Source organism: Eubalaena glacialis, chromosome X (assembly GCF_028564815.1).
Source record: "Eubalaena glacialis isolate mEubGla1 chromosome X, mEubGla1.1.hap2.+ XY, whole genome shotgun sequence".
In the NCBI taxonomy this organism is placed as follows: Eukaryota; Metazoa; Chordata; class Mammalia; order Artiodactyla; family Balaenidae; genus Eubalaena; species Eubalaena glacialis.
The window spans coordinates 76,373,216-76,392,040 of NC_083736.1; the positions used below are offsets into that span (position 1 = coordinate 76,373,216).

At 34.9% G+C, this 18,825-nt stretch overlaps 1 protein-coding gene across 1 annotated transcript in view; it reads right to left on the reverse strand.

Moving 5' to 3' along the window:
* Window positions 1-18,825, reverse strand: part of HDX (highly divergent homeobox) — a 158,971-nt gene that overhangs the window by 10,229 nt on the left and 129,917 nt on the right. Inside the window, exons 6-8 of the mRNA XM_061178991.1 lie at window positions 14,784-14,991; window positions 3,024-3,103; window positions 85-168 (exon numbers count right to left, since the gene is read on the reverse strand). Of these exons, the coding sequence (XP_061034974.1) occupies window positions 85-168; window positions 3,024-3,103; window positions 14,784-14,991 (372 nt within the window). The remainder of the gene's footprint in view (window positions 1-84; window positions 169-3,023; window positions 3,104-14,783; window positions 14,992-18,825) is intronic.

Sequence of the window (18,825 nt, forward strand, 5' to 3'; positions counted from 1 at the left end):
AATAAACCGGTACATAGGTACTGTAAAAGTCTGCCTCCTTTAATACCTTCTCTTAAAAAATTCAGAATCTGAAAATACTTTTACCTTATAATCCAAGAGAGAATTCACTTGTTCTACTTCAGAATTACTTATCATGTCACTTTCTTCATCATCAATAATTTCTATTTTCTGTAACACAAGTAAAGAAGTTTTGCTAAATATATATCTGATCATCACTATACTCAATAATGTATAGAGCATATATACATTCAATATTCAGTTTTAGTGATGGGGTTATCTAGTCTAGGTTATCCAGAATAACTCTAACTGACTGGCTCCTCAGCTTTACACCCAGTATGTGTCTGAGCCACCTCCCTTAGTAACAGAAAATTATTGTGATACTATTTAAAACAGAAAAAAACACTTTCACAATATCCCTGAAAAAGTAGGCATTCGAACTCTGCTTAAATAGTGCCCTCCAGGAAGGGAGCTTGCTTCCTATAAGTGTAGTCTATTTAATGATAACCAAATTTAATTGGTTGGAAGGGCTTTCTTTTTTAAGTTTCCATATATCTCTTTGCAACTTGTAATGTAAAATATCAACATATGACATGTATTGCAAAGTCAAATATAATTTTTTAAAAATTCACTTATTTACAGCACTCCATTAGTTATACAATTGAAAGCAGACATTTATAATGTAATGGCGAAAAGAGCAGGATGATTTGTTTCCTTCACTAGACAGTAAGAAGGAGAAGAGAGCCAGAACAAGAGACGCACTAAACTGCCCTTAGCTTTAGAATTAAGGTACAGCATAATTCGTACAGTATCTCGCACACAGTAGGTACTAATTAAATATTTGTCAAAAGAATGAACAAAACAGCTTAGCACTGATGGAAAAAAAAGTGACCATTAAGCTCCAACCATGGAGGCAAGGCAAGTTCTCTAATCATAGAATTTTTTTTAAAAAAAGCAAAAGCAAAACGAAAAAACAAAATCGGCTTTAATTTTTCTTTTGCATATGAAAAACACAGTTAAGAAAAAACACTTTTAAACATTTAAATCCTGCCAACCCAAAAGAAAATTTAAAAAAGAGAAAAGCTAAGCTAGAGTTAGTCACTAGGCAGTCTTTTAAGAACAATCACATTAATAGCAACATGTCGTAGGCAGAATTTGAAATCAAGTTTCCTACCCAGCAATAGATATGGTGATTAAAAATCACAAATGAACTGGGAATGATCATATTTGATACATTGCCTATGAGGACATGATACCATAACAGTGTTTGTGACCTGCAGGCTTCTGAGTCAGGAGGACAGCTGCAATGAAGTTGCTTTCTACTGCTGCCTGGAGATGAATCTAATGTTTTGTTTTCTATTATAATCACTATAAACTTGGGGCTTAATCATGTCATCTCTCACCAGAATGCAGATTTGATATCTTTTTCGATGTTGTTTTTTAGATTTTTCTATTTGGATTGGTTCTGGGAAAAAAGAGCTAAGTAATCCAGGGAGGAAGGCCCCAAGGGCCACTGTATAGATTTGCACATATAAATAGGTCTTGTATGTCTTTGTGATTTGTCATCCATGAATAATTGGGGACATTCAAAAGTTATAGGCAGAGGAGATCAACTTTTGAAAGTTTGGAGTTTTGTCTCTGAAAATCAATTGCTCTTGAAAAATTAGGTGCCTAAGTGACTGTGAGTCATCCCATGCCATGACTTCATTCATTATCTTCAAATGTCTGCCACAGGGGAGATCCAATGTTGAGAAATTCAGACTAAAAATGAGCATGTCTTTAGGGGAAAAGAGTTCCAATTTGTAAATAATTGTATATAATTTGTAATAGTATTACTCAAATCTGGAGCAAAGGAGATTATTACTTGGTGGAATTAAGAATATTAGCACAATTAATAATTGCGGAAAACAATTATTACTAGCTATCTAATGAAAACACAACTTTGCCTCAGAATAAAAGTATGTTTTCCTATATGCCCATTCAATTTACTGTTAGAAGGGTCAAATATAAACTTAAATCAGGACTGAAATCAGTAAAATGCAATCCTAAACTACACTCTGTATGTGGAAAACACTGTTATATATTGTCGAAATCTAACAAAAAAAGAACAAAACTGTATTTTATGTGCTCAACTTTTATTAAGGAGATGTGATAGAATTATAGTGTCAGATAAATAATGTTTGTAATGGAAGCTAGGGTAAATCTTGAAGTTACAGCCATTTTGTAACAGAAAAATCCATTATAGGGACCATTTGTAAAGTCTGCAATCAAGCACAAGCACAAAACACTGATTCAAAAGCAAAAGCAAAAGGACAATGACATTTGCCTTTATGTCTGACTTCAGGTTAATACCATCTTGATTTCTGTATTATTTGATGGAGTCAGAATATAAACAGATGCTGCTAATACAGCTGCTTAGAGAAGATCTCTATATATCAATGTTTACATTTTCACAAACTCAGTTTAATCCACATGTAGGCTGTGTCTGCTTGCTATTCAGTTTCTTAATACTGCCTTTCTTCCATTGCTGCAATTTTTAAGATGACTAGCAGAGTCCAATTTAACTAAAAAGAAGAAAAGTTTCCAAAAACAGTATAGATAGGTATGGTCTGAACAAAGAACACAAGAATCAGGAATCCTTGGATACAAGTCCCAGAACTAAGAAAGCCTTCCTCCATGGTCTCAGGCTAAACTTTTTTAACTCTGCCATCTGTCAAATGAGAAGAAATCTGCTCTTTGCTAAATGTGTTGAAGCAAAATAACTTGTTATGTATAAAATGTCACATGTGTAGTAAGCATTAGGTTTTTATATTTGCAAATCTCAAATTAAAAAATGGTACAAATGACATTGCTTTAAATTTCATTTATTAAACCCTATAAGATATATCATTGCATTGGTAACAGATCCATTTTGGTTTGTGAAGTGAAGCAAGACTTTATTCTGACAACGCTGATATTGTCACCAACTGGAAACAAATCCTTGGAATCCATCATGTAATGAGGAAAGAATTTCAAAACGTACATACCACATTATCTGCGGATACTGTATGGTGGTTCTCCTCCTTATGAGCCCTTGCCTCATTTGGAACAACTTCACTGGACTCCTCTACAGAAACAAAGAAGGCCATGATTTCATTTTTCATTCCTTAAAACTTTATTGAGAATGCTTTTTTCAAAATCACTTAAATAATTTCTCTATTGTAAAAAGACACAAATGGCAATTCTACTTCTAACAATGTATTCTAAGGAAATAAGTGTGGATGGATTTGAATTTAAGGATGGTCATCACTGTGCTGTTTATAATTAAAAAAAATGAAGTAACCTATGTGCTTAACAATGAAGGCTTGGATAAATCATGTAGGGCTTATCCTTACAATAAATACTAGAAAGCCACTAAAAATGAAGTAGAAGAATAGTTGATAATAAAGAGAATATTCATGATCTATTGGAAGGAGAAAAACTGAAGGTGACAAAATCTACTCTATAGGTACACTGTGATCTTAATTTTGTAAAAGAAAAAAAGTATACATTTTCATGGAGAAAAGAAAGACTGATGTTATTTATACCAAAACATTGCCATTATTATTTCTGATTGAAATTACAGGCAACTTTTATTACTCTTCATTTTGTCTAATTTACTTGCTTTAATATTTCCTATTTTCTTTCATTTGCTTATTTATATTTAAATATTTTCTACAATAAACATGTATTGCTCATTTTAACAAGAAAAAAGTGATACAAATAATGTTCAAATACATGATATAAAGCTATAAATATAGTACATTTTCAATTTTGTAAAAAGGGATGTGTATATGAGTATACACACACACACAAACAAACCTGTATATATGCAGAGAAAACACTGGCATAAGTATTCTCTCACCCCCATTTCAAGAGAGGATATCACTGAGGGGTAGGATTATTTCTAACTTTTTCATTGTATGTTCCAATATTTTATATAATGAACATGTATTCTTTTTATGATCAAAATTTAGTATTCTGATACTGTAGGGGGAGTGGCCAAGATGGCAGAGTAGGAAGACCCTGAGCTCACCTCCTCCCATGGGCATACCAAAATTGCAACTATTTCAGAGCAACTATCCATGAGAGCAACATGAAGATTAGCAGAAAAGAATCTTTACTGCTAGACATATAATGAAGGAGCCACAAGAAGAGGGGTAGGAGGGGTGAAGACACAGTACAGTGAAGACCCATACACCTGGTGAAGGTGACCCACAAACAGGAGGATAATTATAATTGCAGAGGTTCTCCCCAAGGAGCAAGGGATTGAAGCCCCACATCAGGCTCCTCAGCCCAGGGGTCCTGCACTGGGAAGATGAGCCACCCAGAAAGTTTGGCTTTGAAGGGCAGCAGGGCTTACTTTCAGGAGAGCCAGAGGGCTGTGGGAAAAAGACTCCACTCTTAAAGGTCACACACAAAATCTCACACCCTCCAAGATCCAGGGCAGAAGCAGTAATTTGAAAGGAGCCTGGGTCAGATGTACTTGCTGATCTTGGAGAGCCTCCTGGAGAAGCAGGAGGCAATTAAAACTCATCTTGGAGACACAGACGCTGGCAGTAGCCATTTGGGGGAGTTCATTCCACCATAAGGACACTGGTGCTGGTAAGCACTACTTTGGAATCCCCCCTCTAGCTTATTAGTGCCAGGACCCACCCTGCCCACCAACCGGTGGGCACCAGTTCTGGGATGCCCCAGGCCAAACAGCTAGCCAGGAAGGGACACAGCCTCACCCATGAGCAAGCTGACTGCCTTAGGATCTCCTAAGCTCCCAGCTGCTCTGGGACCTGACCACATCCACCAGAGTGCCCAGGACCTGGCCCAGGTCACCAGTGCACCTGCACTAACCCCAGGACTCCCAGGGCCCTATAGCCAGAGACTGTGGGACACAACTCTGCCCATCAGTGAGTGGCACTGTCACCACTTTTATTCAACATAGTATTGAAGTCCTAGACATAGCAATCAGATAAGAAAAAGAAATAAAAGACAACTAAATTGGAAAGGAACAAGGAAAACTGTTACTGTTTGCAGATGATATGACACTATACATAGAAAATACTAAAGATACCACTAAAAACTACTAGAACTCGTCAATGAATTTGGTAAAGTTGCAGGATAGCAAATTAATATGCAGAAATCTGTTGTGTTTCTATACACTAACAGTGAACTACCAGAAAGAGAATTTATGAAAACAATCCCATTCACAATCGCATCAAAAAGAATAAATTACCAGGGAATACATCTAACTAAGGAGGTAAAAGATCTGTACTCTGAAAATTATAAGATACTGAGGAAAGAAATTGAAGATGACAAAACAGATGGAAAGAAATTCTGCATTCATGGGTTGGAAGAATTAATATTGTTAAAAGAACCATACTACCCAAAGCAATTTACAGATTCAATGCATTCCCTACCAAAATACCAATGGCATTTTTCAAAGAACTAGAAAAAATAATTCTAAAATTTGTATGGAAACACAAAAGACCCCGAATAGCTGAAATAATCTTAAGAAAGAAGAACAAAACAAGAGGTAGCACGCTCCTTGATTTCATACTATACTACAAAGCTACAGTAATCAACAGTAAGATTCTAGCACAAAAACAGATACATAGATCAACAGAACCAAACAGAGAGCCCAGAAATGAACCCACACTTATAAGGGCAATTAATCTATGACCAGGGAGGCAAGAATATACAATAGGGAAAGTACAGCTTCTTCAATAAATAGTGTTTAAAAAACTAGTCAGCTACATAGAAAAGAATCAAAATAGACTACTTTCTCACACCATATACAAAAACTCAAAACAGATTAAAGGTTTAACTGTAAGACCTGATATTATAAAACTTCTAGAAGAAAACATAGGTAATAAGTTCTTTGACATCAGTCTTAGCAGTATTTTTTTGGATATATATCCTCAGTCAAGGAAAACATAAGCAAAAATGAACAAACGAGACTACATCAAACTAAAAAGCTTTTGCACAGTAAAGGAAACTGTCAACAAAACTAAAAGGCCGCCTACTGAATGGGAGAAAATATTTGCAAAGGATGTATCCGATAAGGGGTTAAGATTCAAAATATACCAAGATCTCATACAACTCAATATCAAAAATACAAACAACCCAAGTAAAAAATGAGTAGAGGACCTGAATAGACATTTTTTTCGAAGAAGACATACAGATGACCAACAGGAAAAGATGCTCAACATCACTAATCATTACAGAAATGCAAATCAAAACCATGGTGAGATATCACTTCACATCTGCCAGAATGCCTATTATCAAAAAGGCAAGAAATAACAACTGTTGGTGAGGATGGGGAGAAAAGGGAACCCTCGTGTACCGTTAGTGGGAATGTACATTGGTGCTGGCAGATACTATGGAAAACAGCATGGAGACTCCTCAAAAATTAAAAATAAAACTACCATATGATCTAGCAATTCCACTTCTGGGTATTCACCAAAGAAAATGAGAACACTAATTCAAAAAGATATATGCACCCCTATGTTCATTGCAGCATTGCTTACAATAGCCAAGAAATGGAAGCAACTTAAGTGACCATTGATAGATGAATGGATAAAGAAAAATCTGGTATACACACACACACACACACATACACACACACACAGTGGAATATTACTCAGCCATAAAAAGAATGAAATCTTGCCATTTGCAAAAACGTGGATGGGCCTAGAGGGTATTATGCTAAATGAAATAAGTCAAACAGTGAATGACAAATACTGTGTGATTTCACTTATATGTGGAATCTAAAAAACAAAACAGATGAACAAACTAATCAAAAAGAAATAGAGTCATAGATACAGAGAACAAACAGGTGGTTGTCAGATGGGGTGGGGTGGGGGCAGGAGAGAAATAGTTGAGGAAGATTAATTGGTAGAAACTTTCAATTACAAAATAAATTAGTTACAGGTATGAAATGTACAGTGTGGGGAATTACAGTCAATAATTATATAATATCTTCGTAGTGACACATGACAACTATACTTGTCCTGGTGAATGTTTTGAAGTGTATAGAAATATTGAATCACTATTTTTTTATATCAGGAATTAACAAAGCATTGTAGGTCAATTATACTTCAGAAACAAACAAACTCATACAAAAAGAGATCAGATTTGTGGCTACCAGAGGCAGGGGGTGGGTGGATGGGAGATTGGATGAAGGTGGTCAAAAGGTACAAACTTCCAGTTATAAGATAAATAAATACTAGGGATGTAATGCACAACATGATAAAGATAATTAGCACTGCTGTGTGTTATAAATGAAAATTGTTAAGAGAGTAAATCCTAAGAGCTCTCATCACAAGGAAAAAATTTTTTTTTCTATTTCTTTAACGTTGTTTCTATATGAGGTGAGGGATTTTTACTAAAACTTTTGTGGTAATCATTTGATGATGTATGTAAGTCAAATTATTATGTTGTACACCTTAAACTTATACTGTGCTGTAGGTCAATATATCTCAACAAAACTGGAAAAAGAAGTTTGCATGCTGTAAGTATGAATGAGTAGTCAATCCCTGGCTGTCATACTAATAAAACAGCAATGAAATTTTTTAAAAACCTCGATAGTTTAAAAAATGAGAAAAGAAAAAATAAAAGAAAAATTAACTCAGAAAAATCAGTGTACTAAAAAATTCTCTGTGCTGGGCTAGGGGAAGTGGCTAATTCACAGCATGGTGTGTCTACAAGATAATCCTCTGTCTTAAGATTTCCCCTACCTCTATCCCTTAGAAAAATAGGGCTAATGTTCTCTCTTTTCTTTCTGCACAGCCATGTCATAGATTATTTGGATAAATACTAGTGGAAGTTCTCAGCCCCTCGGTAATGAACAATTTATTTCACCATAGAAAGCAGAACAAAAATAGTTATCAGTTCTCCTAAGATTTTTTGAGTCCATTCCTTCCCATGGAAAGACATATAAGGGTGCCGTGTATGAACATGGGAAATGACTAGGAGGAAAACATTGCTCATCCAGGAACTCACATGAGTGCATTGAGAATGAAAGATATTCAGGGAAGGGGCTTCCCTGGTGGTGCAGTGGTTGAGAATCTGCCTGCCATTGCAGGGGACACGGGTTCGAGCCCTGGTCTGGGAGGATCCCACGTGCCATGGAGCAACTAGGTCCGTGAGCCACAACCACTGAGCCTGCGCATCTGGAGCCTGTGCTCCGCAACAAGAGAGGCCGTGACAGTGAGAGGCCCGCGCACCGCGATGAAGAGTGGCCCCCGCTTGCCGCAACTAGAGAAAGCCCTTGCACAGAAACGAAGATCCAACACAGCCATAAATTAATAAATAAATTTTTTTTAAAAAGGCTTAAAAAAATATATATTCAGGGAAGTTTTACCAGAGTTTTAACGCAAAGTCCACTAAAAATTCAATTGATTTTTTTCTATAAAAGAGTGGTTCCTAACCCTCCTACTCTGTGGGTGGGAATGTAAATTGGTACAGCCACTATGGAGAACAGTATGGAGGTTCCTTAAAAAACTAAAAATAGAACTACCATATGACCCTGCAATCACACTCCTGGGCATATATCGGGAGAAAAACATGGTCCAAAAGGATACATGCACCCCAATGTTCATTGCAGCACTGTTTACAATAGCCAAGACATGGAAGCAGCCTTAATGTCCATTGACAGAGGAATGGATAAAGAAGATGTGGTACATATATACAATGGAATATTACTCAGCCATAAAAAGAGAATGAAATAATGCCATTTGCAGCAACATGGATGCGCCTAGAGATTTTCATACTGAGTGAAGTAAGTCAGACAGAGAAAGAGAAATATCATATGATATCACTTATATGTGGAAACTAAAAAGAAACAATAAAAATGAACGTACTTACAAAACAGAAACAGACTCACAGACTTTGAGAATGAACTTAACGGTTACCAGTGGGAGAAGGGTGGAGGGAAGGGATAGTTAGGGAGTTTTGGGGATTTATATCATGTACACACTGTTATATTTAAAAAGCATAACCGACAAGGACCTACTGTATAGCACAGGGATCTCTGCTCAATGTTATGTGGCAGCCTGGATGGGAGGGGAGTCTGGGGGAGAATAGATACATGTATATGTATGGCTGAGTCGCTTTGCTGTGCAACTGAAACTATCACAACATTGTTAATCGGCTATACTGCAATATAAAATAAAAAGTTAAAAAAAAAAGTGGTTCCTAGATAGAGGAAATTTTATTAATTATTAGGACATTTCAAATCACCGCATTTCAAGTCCTGTGTAATCAGCAACTAAATGATATGAAGGAAGGGAAAATTGTCATCAGATTTAGCTGCAGAGCTCGTATTAGTACTGGTGCCCTCAGAATAGGAGTTATATTGCTCATCAACAGATCTTTACTGGTATCATTCCTTAGAGGTTTGCCTTACATTTCTGTTCTCACTTGCTCATACCTTGGTACACAGTTCTGCTTTACCAGCAACAGATTCATCCATCATTTGATTCTTTTATAAGATGCATATAAAAACTGTTTTGAGGATTTCTAAAATAAAAAGGTATGAAATGATACAGCTGAATAAGGCATGTTTTCTTTTGCTTACAGATAGCTTCCACATTTGTAAAAGTTTGAAAGCTAAATACTGTCAATTTGTCTGGTTATTACTCAACAAAAGCAGCTCTCTTAATTGGAAAATAAACAAATAAGTAGAATTACTAATCAGTGAAAACTCTAGAGGGCACTTTATGTGGTGGCCGCATGCTCACACTAAGTAACTGTACGCAGAATTATCTTTCATGTGCATATCCACATACATAATAGGTACAGTTGAAAAGAGGCTTTGTTATAAAATTTAATGAATTTAACGTTATAGATGTTAATTGTTCCTATACTTTAGACAGTTCACTTCTCAGGATAGTATAAATTTTTAAAGTTGCTCAACCATAAATATATTTTGGTAGACACAAAACTTGAAATTAAGGAGCTGAGTCATCTATTACATTTGCTAAAGTTTGCAGTTGGGTGTGGGGGGTGAATCCAGGTAGCCTTTTCTTTATCAATCCCAACCACATCTCCTTTCACTTCACCTCCACACATGGAAAGGCAAAGGAAATGGGAGAAGCGAAGGTGGGAAGTAGAAGGAGGAAATTAGAGGTAAGTCAGAAGCTATGTATCAGGGAAGTACCTACTCTCCCAGAAGCAAAAGAATGGACTTGAAACCACTAAAAGATCAACAGCACTTTTTCGTGACTTTGGCTAACCCTGCCTTTTACTGTGTTTTAAAAAATAATCCTTGTTTTTGCTTGTAGAGTTTTTTTCTAGAATATTTTAAAGTGATTTTAATTGTTTTTTGACATATAAAATGTGAGCCCTGATTTAAAGACATTTTTTTCTTCTTAGACATTTAAAAGACTCTAACCCTATTGAATCAACAGCTGTATTATAAAGGACCCTGAGTTTCAAGTTGTTAGTTTTTTGAAATAGTATGGGAAGCTACTCTGATTATCTTGCCTCCATATCTCTAAGATGTAATTAATGGAAGCTCAAAGTAAACATACATTCGACTACATTTTCATAACTGGAAGAGAATATGGTCAGCATATTTTAAAGGTATTATATTAATCTAGGCTGGATGATACAATTCACTTAATTGTCACAAAAGAATCACACAGTTAAATCAGATTAGTATTTTCCATCAGTAAAATGAGGATGGTAACAGGACAGCACTAGTAGGAAACCATACAGAAAAAGACTCTTTTCAGTATTTGAAAATTCTTTTATGCTTTTATTTTGCAATTTCTGATGAGAATGAAAAGGTTACCATGCAGCTGTGAAAAATAAGCCACCGAGAGGAATCCTAGGCAATCTCACTTCCCATCAAGTGTTTTTTGATTCATGCATTAAATTCTCTCTCCTTTTTCTCATTAGATCTTGATTACTATGTCAGCTGTCTAGAGAGCACGCTATTAAATGACAAAGGATGCTAGTGTAGGAGCAGTGGTCCATTAGCAACCTTAAAATTAACTCACTTTTTTCCCATTAACTACTTTATTTTTTAAAATTCCCTTTTAGGTGGGGAAGATGGAGTTGGGGAATCAAACTCCCCTTAAGGGCTTATGTAATTTCCTTTTATCAGAATATTTCCTCACAGCTCTCTGACCCACCCATAGAAACATACAAATCCCTACTTCCCCACTATCCCTCAAATAGCTGCCAGACATCATTCGCTAAGGATCTATTTAGAATCACTGAAAATATTTGTACACAAAAGCTGCACATAATTAATGTATACAATTTGGTGAATTTGAACGTGTATATACTTTTGTTGCCATCACCACAATCCAAGTAATAAACGTATCCATCACCTCCAAAAGTTTCCCTGTGTCCCTTTTTTTGTGTTACAAATGCTTAACATGATTTACCCTCTTAAGTTTTTAAGTATACAATCACTTATTACTAACTACAGGCACTGAGTTGTTCAGCAGTTCTCCTCTTCTGTAACTGTAACTTTATATCCATTGAACAACAGCTCCCCATATCTCTCTCCCTCCACTCCCTCATACCACTGTTCTATCGTCCACTTATATAACTTTAACAACTTTAGATGCCTTATATGAGAGGAATTTCTACTCAACCTCTATGAGACCATTGAGATAATGATGCCTCTTCCTTCTGAAATCTTTTTCTTTCCTTGGTTTTGGTAATAGCATACTATCTTGATTCTCCTATATCTGACCATTCTTTCAATGGCTCCTTTTTCTCCTCCAGGAATCTGGATATTTCTCAACACACTGTCCTTGTCCATCTTCCTTTCTTGTTTTCCATTTTCTCACCTAACTAAATCATCTATTTCTATGGCTAGACATTTTTTTTTGGCCTCGATGTGGGTGACTCCAATATTTCTTCTCATATCTTACCCCTTCTTCTGAGCTCCAGACCCATATTATCCAAGGGTCTGCTGGACAGCTCCACATGGATGTCCTGCCCTCATTTAAAACTCAGCACATGCAAAACTGCATTCATCTTCCCACATTATCCTATCCATTTAGTGCAGTAACAATAAAAATCTTAAATGAATTTGGGGAGGGGTATTGGGTAAAGGTATGAACTAAGTTCATCTAGAAGAATCAGTGTACTACAAGAGCTAAGAATGAGAGCCTTGCCAGATCTTCAGATATCTTATAAAACCACAATTATAAACAATCAGATCAATCTAACATAATAGGAAATCCAGAGTTTAATCCATGTGTGTATGTATACATACATGAATTTGTGTCTATCTATCTATTTCTCTGTCATCTATCTATCTATCTATCTATCTATCTATCTATCTATCTATCTTTGATTAAAATTTGGAAAAACAAAATTAGGTATTGTCTTCACGTATCTTAAAGCAAAACAATTTCTAGGTGGGATAAATATCATGTTGTAAAAATGAAACCATAAGGATACATGAAGCAAACATGGGGTATGTTTACATAATTGTAGTACAAGGAAGGATTTTGTAATCCTGACACCAAAGTCACAAACCATAAAGGAAAGAATTGGTATATTTAACAATACAAAAATTACAAACAAAAGTTCTGACATTTGAAAACCCCATAAGCAAATTTAGAAGGCAAAAATAAACTGGAAAATATAGTGTAAATACCCTATAAAATCGATAAAATAAAAACAAACAAAATGGGCCAATGCAAAATTCTCTCTCTCTATTACAGATGCAACCCCCCCACTATATATTATATGATTCATTTATATGAAATGCCCAGAAAAGACAAATTTATATAGTCAGAAATCAGATCTGTGGTTGCCTAGGTTTGGAGGTGGGAGTGGGTACTGGCTGAAAATGGGCTCAAGGAAATTTTTTGAAGTGGTGAAAATATTCTATAATTGGATTTTAGTGATTTGAAGAGATTATTCTAAAATTTGATTTTAGTGATGGTGATGGTTGTACAACTATAAATTTACTAAAAATCATTGAATTCTACTTTTGCAATGGATGAATTTTATTCTATGTAAATTAAACCTCAATAAAAGTGTTCATAAAAAAAGTGTCAGGAGAGGACTCTTTCTATGCTTGAAGTCAAATGAAAAATACTTCTCACAGACAAATGGTATAATTACATGTTATTATTTGAATTCTCATTTAGGGAAGCACTGAGAAGTATTATAAAGATGATCCGGCCTAATTCCCTTATTTTGCAGATGAGAAAACTAAAGCATGATGAATTAAATACTTTGCCTGAAGTCACATAATCAGCTAGTGGAAGATCTAGGACTTGTACCCAGGTTATCCAACTACTAGTCTGGTATTTGTCACATTATACATTATACCATACTCTCTTTGATTACAATGCATTTAAATTGCTCTAACCCAAATTGACTAGAATTCCAATAAAATTAAAACGATCATATACTATAATTTATGGATTGTTGTAATAACCAATATTTCAAATCATGGAGATCATTATTGTGGTAGATGAGTGTCACTTTTTGTGATGACGATGTGGGAGACTGCTTAGGTGGAAGCATTAAAAATCAAAAAGGTAAAATACAAGTGTTGGTGAGGATATGGAAAAAAGGGGTAGAGCCATTATGAAAAACAGTATGAAAGTTCCTCAAAAAATTAAAAATGAAACTACCATATGATTCAGCGATTCCTCTTCTGGGTATATATCCAAAGGAAATGAAATCAGTACCTCAAAGAGATATCTATGCTTCCATGTTCATTGCAGCATTCATCACAGTAGTCAAGGTATGGAAACAACCTAAGTGTCCATTAACAGATGAATGGATAAAGAAACCATGGTATACATATACAATGGAATATTAGTCTTTAAAAAAAATCCTGCCATTTGCGACTGCTTAGATGAACCTAGAGGACATTATGCTAACTGAAATAAGCCAAACACAGAAAGAAAAGCATTGCATGATCTTACATGTGGAATCAAAAAAAGTCAAATACATAGAAGCAGAGAGTAGAATGGTAGGTACCAGGGTGAAGAGGTGGGGAAAATGGGGAAATATTGGTCAAAGGGTACAAAATTGCAATTACATAGGATGAATAAGTCTAGATAACTAATGTAGAGCATGATGACTAAAGGTAACAATACAGTTGACCCTTGAACAATGTGGGGGTTATGGGCACCAACCCCCCTGCACAGTTAAAAATCCAAGTATAAATTTTGACTCCTCCAAAACTTAACTACTAATAGCCTACTGTTGACCAGAAGCCTTACCAATAACATAAACAGTTGATTAACACATATTTTGTATGTTATATGTATATTACATATATTTTATGCATTCATGACATACCTTTTTCTTAACTTTTTTGATATTTCTAGGCGACACGGTTTGTCTGCAAGTTTTTCCAAATTGTTGCAAATCTCCAAAAATTTTTCCAATGTATTTATTGAAAGTGGACCAGTGCAGTTCAAACCCATGTTGTTTAAGGGTCAACTGTACTATATTGTATGCTGGAAATTTGCTTTGGGAGTAGATTTCAGGTGCTCTCACCACACACACACACAAAGGTAACTATGTGAGGAGATGGATATGTTAATTAGCTTGACTGTAGTAATCATTTCACTACGTATATGTATATCTAAATATGTTGCACACTTCAAATATATACAACTATTATTTTAAAATAGAATAAAAATATGTCTATTCTTTTCAAATGTTTAACCAAATGTTTTGAGGACTTTAGATTTGAAGTACGGTAAGCTGAAAAGCAAGTAAAAAAGCATCAAATTCACAAAAGATATCATTAGGAGGTGGAGCATATAAAATACCTTGCGAGCTTCCTTCAGACAAACAGATGGATACTTCATCATTTCTGTCATTATCCTCTCCTACTTCAGGACCAGCTTCCTCTCCTGGTGTGAGTGCAGATAAAGAACCAGATTCGGGTTGCTCAGAAAAATCAGCAGGGCCTCCTCTTGGAGGTGGAACTTCAATCCCCATTAAACGATATTTCCTTCTTCGATTCCCAATCCAAGTCTTTGTAAGAGAAATAGCAGAGAAAGTTTTGTAAAAATAGAAACCTTAGCAGTTCTAGCCATTAAAATAATGAATGGATACTACATAAAATATGATTAAAAAGAATAAGTAGATACCTAGAATAATGCAGTTTTATTATTACTCAATAAGTTAAAATAAAAGTAATTGCTTTTATTTTAAAATACCTTATTAGAAGAAATATTTATCTAAATACTCAGACTTTCAAGCAACATGCAGCCCGTCGCAGAACACTTTTTTGTTTTTGTTTTTTTTCTGGTGAAAATTATCCACCAAATATTTCAAAAGAAACATGAATTTGTTCTTTTCTGAAAGGAACCAAGCATGCAGCTCTAACTATAGTTCATATCCCATTTCCAATCTTGCTCTTCGTACGTGAAAATGTGCCTTCTAGTAACTTTGTTTGGCTCCATAATGACTACCTGGGTATTTTAAGTATTCTAAAATTGCATTTTATTAGATTTAGAACCAATTTTTTAAACTTTTTATAGTAAAATAAATTTCGAGTTACAGGAAGTTGCAAAAATTGGTCTTCTTCACTCAGTTTTCTCCAATTTACATTTTACATAATTATAGCACCATAACAGAAAAAGGAAATTGATATTGTACAATATATGTGTACAATTCTATGTTCCTTTATCACACCATTCTTCTCCTCCCTCCCACCATCCTCAACCCCTGGCAACCACCAATCTGTTTTCCACCTCTATAATTGTGTCATTTTGAGAATGTTATATAAACGGAGTCATACAGCATGTGACTTCAAAAATTTCAAAAAATTGGCTTTTCTCATTCAGCTTAATTTCCTGGAAATTTATTAAAGTCACATATATCAATAGTCCATTCCTTTCTATTGCTAAGTAGTCTTCCATGATACTTATGTACCATTTTGTTTCTGTTTCTTTGCAATGTTTTTTTAACCCTTCACTTGTTGGAGGACACTTGGGTTGTTTCTAATTTTTGGCTATTATATACAGCTAAAAAGCTTCTATGAACAGTCATGTACAGGTTTTTGTGCTGATGTAAGTTTTCATTTCTCTAAGATAAATGCCCAAGAATGCAACTGCTGGGTCAAATGGTAATTATATGTTTAATTTTAAAAGAAACTGCCAAATTGTTTCCATAAAAGTTGTGCCATTTTATATTTCTACCAGCAATGTATGAGAGATCCAGTTTCTTGGCATTCTTGCCAGGACTTCGTATTATAAGTAATTCTTTTTTTTAGCTGTTCTCATTGGTGCATGTAGCAATAGATCATCAAGTTCTTAATTTAATTTCCCCAAAGGCTAGTGATGCTGAAAATCTTTTCATGTGCTTTGTGCCATCCATATATCAGTGAAATGTCTCTTCATGTCTCTTGTCCATTTTGTAATTGTTGTTTTTTCTTTAATATTAAGTTTTTAAAATTAATTAATTAATTAATTTATTTTTGGCTGTGTTGAGTCTTTGTTTCTGTGCGACGGCTTTCTCTAGTTGTGGCAAACGGGGGCACTCTTCATCGCGGTGCGTGGGCCTCTCACTATCGTGGCCTCTCTTGTTGCGGAGCACAGGCTCCAGACGCGCAGGCTCAGTAGTTGTGGCTCACGGGCCTAGTTGCTCCGCGGCATGTGGGATCTTCCCAGACCAGGGCTCGAACCCGCATCCCCTGCATTAGCAGGCAGATTCTCAACCACTGCGCCACCAGGGAAGCCCTTAATATTAAGTTTTGAAAGTACTTTATATATTCTAGATATGAATTTTTGTCAGATATGTGGTTTTGCAAAATTTTCTCCCATTCTCTAGTAGATATGAGTTCTTTGTCAGATATGTGGTTTGCAAATATTTTCTCCTCATCTGTAGCTTGTATTTTCATCATCCTGGTCTTTTGCAGCACAAAAGTTTTTTTAATTTTGATGAAGTCCAAGCTACTGCTTTTTTCTTTTATGGATTATGCTTTTAGTCCTATTCCTAAGAATTCTTCACCAAGCCCTAAGCCACAAAGATTTTCTCCTATGTTATCTAACATTTTTATAGTTTTATTTTTTACATTTAAATCTCTGATCCATTATGAATTCACTTTGTATAAGGTGTGAGACTTACATCAAGGTTAATTTATGTTTTCCTATAGATATCCAATTGTTCCAGCACCATTTCTTGAAAAGACTCCCTCCATTGAATTGCTTTTGCACGTTTGTCAAAAATCAACTGAGTTGGCCATGGTTGTGCAGGACTATTTCTGGGCTCTCCATTCTGTTCCAATGATCTATACGTCTTATCACCCTGCCAATACCACAGTCTTGGTTACTGTAGTTATATAATAAGTCTTGAAATTGGGTAGATGGATTTCTTCCACTTTATTCTTTTTGTCAAGAACTGTTTTAGCTATACTAGCATATTTCCTTTCCATGTGAATTTTAGAATTATCTTGTCTACATCAACAAACAATCTTGCTGGAATTTTATAGGAATTATGTTAAACCTGAATATCAATTTGGGGAGAATTTACATTTTTACTATGTCGAGTCTTCCAGTACATGAACACAGAATGTCTCTCCATTTAGTTAGAATTTCTTTCATCAGTGTTTTGTAGTTTTCAGCATACAAGTCCTGTACATGTTTTGTTAGAGTTACATGTAAGTATTTGATTTTTTGAGTGATTGCAAATAATTTATTAATATCTCAAATTTCAATTTCATTGCATTCATTTTTACTATATAGACATGCAATTGATTTTTATATGATGATCTTGTATCCAGAGACTTTGGTGAATTCACTTATTAGTTGTAAGAGTGTTTTGTAGATTCTTTAGGATTTTCTACACAGCTAATCATGTGTATCTTTTATTTCCTTTTCTCGATTTATTGTGCTGGTTAGAACTTCTACTACCAAATTGAATATAGGTGGTTAGAGTGGACATCTTGTTTCTGGTCTCAGAGGGAAAGCATTCTATTTTTCACCATTAAAGTATGATGTTAGCTGTAGGTTTTAGGTGCTTGTAGATTCTTTTTTGGGGAGATTGTTTTGAATTCAATTTCCTTAATAATTATAGGACAGCCTAAATGTCCATTGACAGATGAATGGATAAACATGTGGTATATATATACAATGGAATATTACTCAGCCATAAAAAAGAATGAAATAATGCCATTTTCAGCAACACAGATGGACCTAGAGATTATCGTATTAAGTGAAGTCAGACAGAGAAAGACAAATATCATATGATATCACTTATATGTGGAATCTAAAAAAATGATACAAATGAACTTATTTACAAAACAGAAATAAGACTTACAGACATAGAAAACAAACTTATTACCAAAGGGGATAGTGGGGTGGGGGAAGAGATAAATTAGGAGTTTGGGATTAACATATATACACTATTATATATAAAATAGATAACCAACAAGAATCTACTGTCTAGCACAGGGTACTATATTCAATATCTTGTAATAACCTATAATGGAAAAGAATCTGAAAAAGAATATATATATACATATATGTGTATATACATGTAACTGAATCACTTTGCTGTACACCTGAAACTAACACAACATTGTAAATGAACTATACTTCAATTAAAAAATGGTTAACAATAAATAAATGAATGTATATATTTTTTATGTTATTCCTTAGGTCCTGTGGTCCCTAGCAGATGTGAGTTCTTTCCACCCTTCACAGTCTTCTTATATTTGTTTTATATATAATGTCCAGGGATTTTAGTTGTACTTAGTGGGAAGGATAGGGAAAATTATGTGTACTCCAACATTTTTTGGAAGCCGCAGTCTAAAACCAATTTTATTCTCAAGTTTCTCATGCAATTTTCAAAAAGCTCATTTTA